The sequence below is a fragment of the Eptatretus burgeri genome, chromosome 11 (genome assembly GCF_056783735.1).
Source record: "Eptatretus burgeri isolate ZD-2024b chromosome 11, Ebu_testis_v1, whole genome shotgun sequence".
In the NCBI taxonomy this organism is placed as follows: domain Eukaryota; kingdom Metazoa; phylum Chordata; class Myxini; order Myxiniformes; family Myxinidae; genus Eptatretus; species Eptatretus burgeri.
Genome location: NC_140971.1, coordinates 99841803 through 99854111, shown reverse-complemented (window position 1 = coordinate 99854111; position 12309 = coordinate 99841803). Strand labels below are relative to the sequence as shown.

Sequence of the window (12309 nt, the reverse complement as noted above, 5' to 3'; positions counted from 1 at the left end):
GCATTTAGCTGAAAGAGTGCAAATTTCAAAATGGATAACCATAATTGTTCTCTTGTTGAATGCAAATCAGACTCGAGAAAGTAGAGGAATACGAGAAACGTCTGTGGATGAGAGAGAGGTGTTTTGTTCGTACCATTTCCTGTTAGTGCAAGCTCGCAGTGGATATAACAAACACACATCTCGTTTTTTTCATTTGTCTTTTACACTTCTAATACACACACACACACACACACACACACACACACACACACACACACACACACACACACACACACACACACACACACACACACACACACACACACACACACACACACACACACACACACACACACACACACACAAACACACACACACACACACACACACACTTTTTATTAATTGTGCAGTAATGGCTATTACTAAAATATAATATAATTTAAAGGATGGCTGTAAATGATGTTGATTTCACAACATCCTACATTCAACTTCATTTAAATTGGAAACCACAAAAACTCGATCCCTGACCTAAAGTAAGAACTTTAACCTGTAAGAAATTGAATGTCTTCCTGACCACACAGATTATCAGCTGAGCATCGTTCTTCCTCACGGTTTTGAACCTTATATCTCAGAACCTCTCCAAACAGCGGATCCACAACCTTGGTCACAGATTCACATCAGTAGATTACCTACATCAGTAGATCCACAACCTTAGTTGTGTCCAGGCAGTCAATCAATCCATCAATGCAACATCACTAATCAGACTTTACTCGTTTGAGGATTTAATGTATTATCACATTGTTACAACTCTCATCACACATTATATCATGTGATAATACATTAAATCATGCACATCTTACCTTAAATACAGCACATCTACCCTGTAAACCTCTGGATGAAACTGTAATGCAAATATTCAAACGGTTATTTATAACGGTTTTCGACACATGTTGCACTGTCTCCGAGCAACAAATGAAAATATATATATGTATATATATATATATATACACACACATGTATGTTTTTAAAAATAATATATTTCTATAAATATCTCATGAATAATATTTTTACTATTCGTATTGTCTCTCACTAATTATTATTCTATTTGGTGTCATTTTATGATCTTAAAGAAAACTTGTTTTAATCTGCTAACTGTAGCTCCCTGTGTTAGTAAACATGTAACTTGTTGTTTTAATCAAATGATAAGTTCAGTGCTGTGTTAGTATACGTCTGACGAGTTGTTTTAATCTGTTGATAAGTTTAGTGCTGTGTTCGTATACGTCTGACGAGTTGTTTTAATCTGTTGATAAGTTTCGTGCTGTGTTAGTATCCGTCTGACTAGTTGTTTTAATCTATTGATAAGTTTAGTGCTGTGTTCGTATATGTCTGACTAGTTGTTTTAATCAATTGATAACTTCAGTGCTGTGTTCGTATACGTCTGCCGAGTTGATTTAATCTGTTGATAAGTTCAATGCTGTGTTAGTAAACGTCTGACCAGTTGTTTTAATCTATTGATAAGTTTAGTGTTGTGTTCGTATACATCTGACTAGTTGTTTTAATCTGTTGATAACTTTAGTGCTGTGTTAGTGTATGTCTGACTAGTTGTTTTAATATATTGATGTTTAGTGCTGTGTTAGTATATGTCTGACTAGTTGTTTTAATCTATTGATAAGTTAAGTGGTGTGTGTGGTTGCTCTCATGGTCCTTTTATTTCACCTGTAACTGCACCATAAAATACTTCTTTGGAATGTTTCTGTCTGAGAAAGGCATCCGTACAATGTGGAGTGGAAAAACATTTCGTTTATCAAATAATTTGGTGTGAATTTTATTAATTTGTAATTCTGAAAAATAAACTGAAGTGCGAGTTTGGTTTTCCTTTTTTAATTGGAGTTCTTTTGGATATATATCATCATGAGGCTGATCAAATACATATCTATCATCAATTGTTAGTAAATCATCAATTAATCTCAAGATGTTTCGACACCTTCGCATGGTTGTTCGTTTATTCTTACACATGTGGACCCAATCAGCCTCGTACATGTGCAGGAACAAATTTACAAAGAAAGGAGTCGGATCTGAACCCATGGGTATCCCCCACTGTCTGCTGGAGTATCTTGTTGTCAAATGTAAAGAAACTGTTGTTAATGAGAAATCCAATACTTTCTTAAAGTTTATTTTTGAAAAAACTACATGAATATTGATTTTCTTTTCTAGACCAGTTTTCTCTTTTTTATAGACTTTAATGTATCCTTTATTACCTCCTGCAAATGGTTAATCTACCGCTCTGTCCAATGTGGTTATGAGCTTGTCATGTGGAATGTTATAATGTGGGAAAATCATAATTTATTGACATTTAGCAAGTTAATCCTTTTGTTTTCTCTATAATTTGGTCCTTTTGTAAGTAATGCACAAACTTTTCTGTCTTTTACTGTTCTGAGAAGACCTGTGAAAATATGTTTATGATGTGGATTTTTAAACACGGATGGATGCTTCTCCTTTTACTAATATAATCGAGTATAATTTATCTTGTCACTCTGGAACCAAACAATAAATATATATTTATAACAACCCTCACAACCCACACGACTCCCATTTCACACACCTCCACCCCCCTTTCTCACCTCCTCTCAAGCAAGATTAATAGTAAATATCATCATCTTAAACGTACCCTGTGCATTGACAAGCCCTAGATATGACCTTCCCATCGGTGTTAAGAAGCACCCAAACCCGATACAGTATCTCCCTCTGGAAAGTCTGTCTGAATGTTGATAATGACAGCATCGTCTCTCCGATAGCAGACATCCATTAAATAAATCACAAAGCCTGTCACGTTCATACGAGGTAATCGTGTAAGGTTCAAAGTCCATTCACTGGCAGTGATGGTTGGTTGAAGGTTTGGGTAAAACGCACCAGTCTACGAACCTTCGGGCCTTACACCGATCCACACATCCTTGGGAGTTTGCAGTGCAGGGAGCTGCAAAATATCAGCTTTTTGGGTGAGTTCAGAAAGTTCTCCAACTCTTTTGTCATTCAGAGGCACACACCTTTCTCGCAGATACATTTCCAAGTATTTTCAACTGCTTTCAGAATCTTTGTGAGACATTTTAGGTAACAATCCCCATCTTGCACGCACAGTATACTTTACGTTGCTCCGAACCCGCCGTTCCTCGGGGTTTCTGCGCATGTGCACCGAGCATTCTGTGGCAGATTACGTCATTTAGAAAGTCGCCTATTGACTTGAACCAGAAAAAAAAATAATAATATGACCCAACGAGAAACTCTAAAATGCCTCATCTCTGAGGGTCGTTGAAAAAGTTTTACAAATGAGATATAATAGTTCTCAAGAAGCCAACTAAAATTGGTTTTAATATACAGTACCGCTTGTCCGTATAATTGGCAGAAAAATATTTTTTACTCATTAAATATGTAGTAAGAATTTTTTTTTTTGGGGGGGGTCGTTCCCAAAAGGGTGTGTGGTTCATATAATGTCATTTCCCCTTGCATGTCGTTCAACTCTATTTCAAGGCAAATAATGACCCATGACCTCCTCCAGTGCATGCATTAGATCACACAAGGTGACATTTTAGAAGTCTCAGGAAATCAACATGCTAGTGAAGTCTGCTAAAGCAAATGCACACCTTATTTACAATGTTAACATGCATGTTGAACATGAACAAGCATCCAGCAAATTCTCTTTATAAATGGTACATCATGTTCTTATGAAGGTTTGTAAGGAGGGAATGCAATCAGGGTGATGTATACATGGAGTGTTACTCAGGGTGGATTTCTACAGCATAAGGAGATGCTGGAACATCATTTTTACCCTCATCCACAGTCTTGAGTGGCACCTCATCATGTGGCTGATCTTTGAACTCCCCGGTCTCGTAGGTATGCTGCTTCTTCTTCTGCTTCTTACTATTCATGCAAAGTACCACAACAGCTACAATGGCACCTGTTGGTGGAAATATAACATTAATCTTTCTGTGTATTTTTTGAATAATAATAGTCTTAATAATAATAACAAGCCGGTAGGCGACATGGCTGCTCGCTCTAGATGGAAAGCTGGCCGACGCGACTAGCCGATATTCATGTACATGCTATCAATCAATTTAGCACAATAAATATGATTATCACAGCCCTCTTAGGCCATTGAGAGTGAGCAGCCATGTCGCCTACCGGCTTGCTATTATTATTATAAATAGAAGCGAAAGTGTCTGTCTTTATGTCTGGTAACTATTCCGATACTCTTGGGCTGTTCAACACCAATTTTTCATGGTATAATCAGGAGGTCCCAACTTAGGTTTTCTGTGAAATATTTTTTAAAAAGCTTTTTACAATAAATTTTATTTGAATTTTTGGGGGATTTCTCAGAGGATTTTTGGATTTATTTGTGTTATTTCTCCATTGTGGCAGACCAGTCCCAACACTTTGTCTCGTAACTACTTGGAGACCAAGAACCATAGATAGATAGGATCGGAAACTACTATTACACATATAAGAACCAAATTAGAATTGTCTTCCTTTCATTAGAGGTCCCACGAGCAACCGGATTACGTGATATTTCAATGCTTCGATAACAGGATATCAAAAAACCAAAAAGTAGAATATATAGCATTTTAGATCCATTTAGACCCTTTAAACCTTTCCAAACACCCCAGAACCCAATGAGAACCCCTTCAACTCTTGAGACCTTTTAGACCCCCTCAGATCCTTTTGACCTTTACACCTGTTAGACACCTCTAGACCCATTAGACCCCTTTATACGCATGCCACACAAACAACTACAGAGTGTTCTTGCAATATACAGACTATTTTTTTTTCAGTAAGTAATGCACAATCACCACCTACCTGGAGGATAGGTACTCTGCTATAGTACAGTGATATTACATCATATGCCTGGTGTTGGCTTAATGGTTAGGGTGGTGGGCTTGGGATCTGAGGGTCCTGTATTCAAACCCCGCCCAGCTGTTGAATTAATACCAGGTGGGGTTAACTCGACCTGTCATCCTTGTGAAGTCGGAAAAATGAGTGCCAGCATGCTGGTATACTGTGTTGGAGTGGCGACCCATCCAGGATTATGCCCAATAGCCAAGGAGACTGCTTACGCAGCACCAATGCTCTGCACAGAGTATGGTCCCAATGGATGGATGTATGGATTAAATCATCCACATTTACATCAAAAATGACCTCAACAGATGATTCATTCATCTTTCATTTGTCTTTTATCACTATAGTGTAATACTGTCGGACCCTGCTATTCGCGGGGAATGCATTCCTGAAAAATGCTGCAAATATGTAGGCATTGTTGTAAAAAAGAAAAAGAAAAAGAAAAAGTTTTTAAACATGGTCTCCGCTTGTGGAAGAGCGATTTACACAGAACAAATCAGGACATACCACAACAGAGGGAACAGCAGGAGAAAGGGGAAGCACCAACAGACCAGAAGAAGAAAGTTGACAAACAAGGGATGCTGGTTACGACTAGTGAAGTTAGCCTTCGATTTCGTAGGCAGAGAGTTTGGAGAGTAAGACAGGATGCCAGACTGCACATCAAAAATTGGAGATATGTCCAGAGAGATGGCACTGATCTCATGTCTGATATTGAGGGTTTCTATCCATTGTTGGGAGAGTAGAAGCAGCATGTCCAAGGTAGAGGGACCAGGTCTGAAACTGAATTGTTGATCTAAGATGAGGCTGTTGGAGAAAAGGAATAATTTTATATCAACTGTGATGATGGATTCCATAACCTTGCCGATGATTGGAAGTACAGGAAGCTAATTGGGCTGTAGATGAGGGGATTCGTTTTTTCACCTTTTTATGTAATCCTATGAGTTTGGCTGATTTCTGATTGACCAGGTGGATATAGGGGACCAGTCCTGAAATGTAAAAATAAATAAATTAATAAATAACCCACGACTGCACTAAGTGCGAATGCCAAACCACGTCAACTTGATGACCCGCGAATGGCAAATCCGAGAATAGCGGGGTCCTGCAAATACACGGGATCCGTGAATTGCAAATCTGTGAATAGCGGGGTCCCTGGAATGCACGGGGTCTGTGAATGGCAAATCTGCGAATAGCGGGGTCCGTGAATAGCAAATCTGCAAATAGCGGGGTTCTGCGAATACACGGGGTCCGTGAATAGCAAATCTGCGAAAAGCGGGGTCCAACAGTATATTCTTTTTCATTTTTCATTTCTTTTTCTTTCTTCCTTATTACCTCCACTACCGAAGGTGGACGGAGGTTATGTTTTCATCCCCGTCTGTCTGTCTGGCTAATTGTTTGTTTTTCTGTTTGTGAGCAGGACATCTCAAAAAGTTGTGGACAGATTCAGACGAAAAGAGGCAGAGAGACAGAGAGAAAGAGAAAGTGATGATGGGGCTGAGGGCCCCAAGGGAGAGCAGAACTCCTTTGAGCTATGGACAAAGGCCCGGCAGGCTGTGAGTCTGATTTTTCAAGGAATTACTTGGAATAACATAATTCCCAGTTTAAAGTTGTCTTTGGAGGCCAGCTTGATTACCAGGAGAGGACATGTTTCATAATGAGGCCTAGATGTTTAATGGACAATCTCTTTCAGTAGCTAACCAAGGAAATTGATGTGACAATGAAAAAGAGTCTATTTACACCAATATATTTACACCAATCGGTCTATTTACACGAATATATTTCCAGCAATTGGTCTATTTACACCAATATATTTACACCAATCCATTTATGTACACCAATCAGTCTATTTACACCAATATATTTGCACCAATCGGTCTATTTACATGAATATATGTACACCAATCAGTCTATTTACACCAATATATTTATACCAATCCATTTTTGTACACCAATCAGTCTATTTACACCAATATATTTACACCAATATATTTGCACCAATCGGTCTATTTACATGAATATATGTACACCAATCAGTCTATTTGCACCAATTGGTCTATTTACACCAATCCATTTATTTACACCAATCGGTCTATTTACACCAATATATTTAAACCAATCAGCCTATTGACACCAATCGGTCTCAGGTCTATTGACACCAATCGGTGTATTTAATAATAATATATGTTTATGCCAAACTATTTACACCAGTGGTCAAGGAGAAAAGAGCAGCAACAATAACGATTGTTTTTTCTCAGCTACTTCAGCAAGACTTTGTATTATTGTTAACATCATACCGATGCCCAGCAGGACACCAATGCAGATTCCAGCGATCTGCCCCCCACTCAGCTGTTGAGATGAGAGAATGCATTCACCTTCCTCGTCACATTGGCAGGCATAGACTGGTTATGCCAGAGACATGGGAAAAAGCAAGAATAACAGTCAGATTCAAAGGGGAGCACATCATTCGGGACATTGCCACATGAGATCATTTGATGATATGACTATTCATGGCCTTCACCTTTAATTGGATTCTCACTGCGCTGTGTTGGTTTTCCCGAATCAGACACCACCACCACCACCACGTATTCACCTTCCGCCACCTCAGAAGCATTCAGGCTGAGCTTGGCATGGCTATCTGATAACAAGTGGTCAGAGCAAACAAAAGTTAAAGGAGTAAATAAAAAGAGCTCAAATTGGTTGCATCTCATTCATGAAAAGCTTAATGATCCACTTTCTAAGTTTAAAGGGCCATTTTAATTTGAATTTTGTTTCAAAGACCAATTTTACATCTGCTTTAAAGTTAGCTTCAGAAGTTTTCAAACATTTGGGGAAAATTGTCACTTTTATCTCACACAGCTTTCATTTAGGGTTAGTTATGTTTCCTTAGATTAGTTTTAAGCATGAGGATTGAGAAACAAGTCCGTGGCCAATCTATCCATAATAATGATAATAAAAATAATAACTAGACTGTAATTATGGAATACTTACCCTGCACAGTCTTAAGAAGGACTTGGTGCGAGCCAACTCTTCCGGCGACAAATTTGTAATTGAATCTTTCTACACTCCTGAGGGAAATGTGTTCAAATTATACTTTTAAAAGTCTGCTATAGAGTACATTCATAAGCCTTTAACAAAGTAGCTTTTATTCTCGTTTTCGAATGTTTTCAGAACTACTGAGGCTCATAAAGACACCAGGATAGATCTATAAAGTACAAATCGGGAGATTGCTAAAATAGCAAATTGTACTTCTTCTTCTTCTTCGCTTTATTTCACCTGCCAAGCACAACAAAGGCTAAAGTGATGACAATGATTCTAATTTCTGACGTGAGGAAGTGACATTGTCTCTGGGTATTAGACTTTGTTTAATTCACCATGAAAGGTTTGAGGGGGGTGTGCGTCATCTCTGTAATATGTGCTATAATAAAATGGTCATGCAACATGTGGTAAAGTTTAAATTTCCTCCGTTGAACGGTTTATGATGTACCCTCAATATGTGCTACATGAAATGGTCATGTAACATATGGTAAAGTTTAAATTTCCTCCGTTAAACGGTTTTTGATGTTGACTCAATATGTGCTATATCAAATGTTCATGTAACATGTGATAATGTTTAAATTTCCTCTGTTGAACGGTTTTCGATGCATGTTCTGAAAACTAGAACTACCACTTCATAACTGCTGGCAGTGATGACCAGGTACCCAGACGTACTGCTTTGCAACTCCACTTTGATTGGATACCTGACCCATTGTGTCCTCTTTATTCGAATGAATTCAGAATGGGATTAAGAAAAATTAAATTCAAATCAGACGGAAGACCAAATAGGTACAATACTGCATTGGAGTAATCATAAGGAACCCGAACAAGAAAAAAGCAAAGATGAAGTCATCAGGAGGAACTTGGATAGGACTCGGGTTTCAATTTCTACTCCTCTGCCCTCAAACCTATCCAAGTGCAGCCAAGTGAGCCTTATTCAAAAAATAAAGAAATAAAACAGATTCAAATAATTAAATAATTCTGTCTGCTAGACCATGCGTCCAATCAGGTTGAAATTTAAAACATATATTCCCCATCAATAAATACTCGATCATAATTTTGAAGTTTCACTTCCACTGATGCGGTTTCACTTCGGTTGAAAAGAGAATTTAAAAAATATTTTCCTTCAATCCAATATGGCTGCCAATCCATGTGACCTATGATGTCATAGGTGGGGAACTATTTGTTACTCATGGATAGGTGGTCATAACTGTAAAGTTTCGCCTTGATTTGTTCAGCGATTTCGGAGATTTTTGAAGGTTAAAAAATACATATATACATATAGGTGCCAAACCACATGACCAATGACTTCATCAATTTTTTTCTGTTGACCAATTTATGACCCTCAAAAATTTTCATACTGATCATATGTGGCATTCTCGGTATGCAATTATGACATCATAATGAAGGCACCTATGACATAAAAGTAGAAAAGCACTCTTCAACATCACGACGTTACCAAATATGCCTCCGCTGACATGATTACATCATTATAATACTTGAACCAAGTTTGATTTAAATCCCTGAACCCAGATTCACAATATCAAGTAATACTGGCTGCCAGACCATGCATCCAATCAAGTTTAAATTTAAAACATATATTCCACATGATGACGAGATCATAACTGTGATGTTTCACGTCGACGGATGAAGCGGTTCAAGAGAAATATTTTTTTGAAGATATTTATTCAACCAATATGGCCACCAGACCATGTTACCCATTAATGATTAATAAGTGAACACCCTAGTATCCCCAAGGTTTGGGGGACATGTGGTTGAAGTTTCCCCTCGATCTGTAAGGCCATTCTGGTGAAGGAGATTTTTAAAGGTTTATTCTTCAAAACATCATAGCTGCCAAACTATGTGACATATTAATTATTTATGAACACCCTGCTATTCCCATGGCTTGGGGAACATTTGTGTGAAGTTTCCCCTTGATCTGTCCAGCCATTCTGGAGAAGATGTTTTTATGGGTTTTAGGGTAAATCCAATATGGCTGCCAAACCATGTGACCGATGACATCATAGTTCCTTTTTCCAACATTGTTGCCATACCATGTGACCTACAGTATGACATCCTAATTATCATTTAAAACGTTCTACATGAGTCGTCACACCTATGCTGAAAATTGTGTCAATCGAATAAGTGGTTGCAGAGAAAACGGAGAACATTAGCATGGACGTACGTACGTACATACATAAGTATGTACACGCTTGTTTGGATGGTAAACCTATAAACCCAATGCCACTGGTGACTTCGTCAGTGGAGGCATAGAAATCACACCGATTCCCCATGGGACAAGTTTCAAGTTTCAATCTATGATTAATTATTTTTTGTCAATTCGACAAGCGGTTGCAGAGAAAAGGTAATAACAAAATGTAGACACCTACATTCTACGTACACATGCAAGCGACCAATTGCTTTTTGCTTCATGAGCGCGGGCTAATTAATTATCGTATCCAGATCCAGATCCGGATCTTCAGAAAATCCAATCATCTTGTCCTTGTCACACACCCAACGTCAACAGCAAATTTCATCAGAATCTATGAACAACTTTTTGAGATATTCTGTTTTCAGGCAGACAGGGATTAAAACATAACCTCTGTCCAACTTCGGTACGAATAATGATAATCTATCTATAATTCCAGCAATCTCTGTGTGTCTGTGACCACTGTTTCTCGACAACCACTGGTCCGATCTAATTGAAACTTGCTCGGTATATTGCTGGGGACCTGAGTATGTGCCTTTTCAAGGTTTGAAATTAATTGCACAAGTGGTTCCCAAGTTATGGCTATTTATTTACCAAACCAATGACAGGACACGTTGCTACGTAGGCGTGGCCAATGGGGAAAGGGCGCTGTTTAGTTACCAATGACATGACACGTTGCTGCGTAGGCATGGCCGTTGGGGAAGAGATCCTCAGCCGCATTCCCCATTACGGGTTCCAACATACGAACTTCTGGATAGTGATGACTTACTGTATTCTAATAATTTCTCGATTTCTTATGTGCATTTATAGATAAACACAATGCACCAATCCAGTCAGGCGTCGTTTACGAGAGCGAAGGAACGGCCTGTGTAGTTGTTTGAAAGTTTTTTTTTTTTTGCACGTATGGCCACGCACGTACGGGCACGTGAGAGCGAAGGAACGGCCTGTGTGGTTGTTGTTTCTGGGACGCGGTTTGAAAGTTTTTTTGTTTTTTTTGCATGTACATGCTGGCACGCGGTTTGAAAGTTTTTTTTTTGGTACGTACGGCCACGCACGTTCGGGCATGCACTAGTCTATACTAATAAATGTCAGTGTGTGTGTGCATGTGTGCGTGCGTGCGTGCAAGTGTCTCCTCCATAACTCCAAAACTATAAAACCTCGCAGCCTGAAACTCTGCATGCATCCCAAGAAAACTCGAAGGAAGTGCCAGAGTGAAAATTGGGTGTTTGGATTAATTAAAACACCCTTTTGAAGATAATTAATGGCCTTATTTAATTATATCCTTCATCAGGCGATCCTTGGCCACCTCGCTCTCAGGGGTCTTAAGGAGTTTCCTCGGTAACCTCACTGGGGTCTGAAGCCACCATGTTTTTTTGACCTGCTCAACCATGCCTTAACATGAAACAGACCGCAACGATTTCTTAATGATAGTTTTTTTTTCACTTTCATCACTCATATCGAATGCCTGTTCATCATAGCTATGAATTGCTGTGTACATCACTTTTGTAAGTACTGTAGTTTTCAAATTATGAGCTTGGAGTGAATTCATGCATTATTTATATGATACGATTTTCCATGACGTACTCTCACGGAGAAGTTAAAGTATATTAACGAAATATTATTTCAGTTTTGAGGATCGGATATCATCTGGACTGTGTCAAAATTGGTTGTGAAATCTGTTATTTGACGAAATAACGAATCCGAAAACTAATTTGATATACCTATTTACTTTAAGCAAGCAAGGCTATGTTCCCTCCTTCTCCATAGATACACAAAAAAATGTGAAATTTCCAAAGCATTAAACTTATATTTCTCTCCTGTTTGGAGAATTATATTGGGTGAACAAAATTTTTTGGATCGTGCCAAAATTAACCAGCTTCATTGAGCAGTGTGATTAAATGCATTCACTACAAGACCTCTTGCTCTGTTCCCCAGAGGAACTGCCTATTCATAGCGTCTGCCAGATCTGTGTATATTTTCAGAGGTTTCACGAGGTGCTCTACAGTGAATCAAAGCAAATCTGGTGAAAAACAGACGTTTCAAAAAACAAGTTATAATGTTTTCACGGACCCTGAACCGACGTACCATGTGACGCATGCCCAGACGAACAGGCAAGATGGCAGATTATCTGTAATGTTTATTTCACGGTTGATTGAACTTTGCGATGTCTCCAGGGTTGCTCTGCATTAAGCTGAAACTCCTTT

The 12309-nt window shown here is 38.6% G+C and overlaps 1 protein-coding gene across 2 annotated transcripts in view; it reads right to left on the bottom strand.

The window, feature by feature from the left end:
• Positions 1 to 247: 247 nt before the first annotated feature.
• LOC147017755 (cadherin-17-like) overlaps positions 248 to 12309 on the bottom strand; it is a 168643-nt gene continuing 156581 nt past the window's right edge. For both annotated transcript variants that reach the window (XM_085847642.1, XM_085847643.1), the window contains 3 exons: positions 7382 to 7498; positions 7158 to 7262; positions 248 to 3931 (listed from right to left, as the gene is read on the bottom strand). In XM_085847642.1, the coding sequence (XP_085703768.1) occupies positions 3750 to 3931; positions 7158 to 7262; positions 7382 to 7498 (404 nt within the window). In that variant the 3' untranslated portion in view covers positions 248 to 3749. The remainder of the gene's footprint in view (positions 3932 to 7157; positions 7263 to 7381; positions 7499 to 12309) is intronic.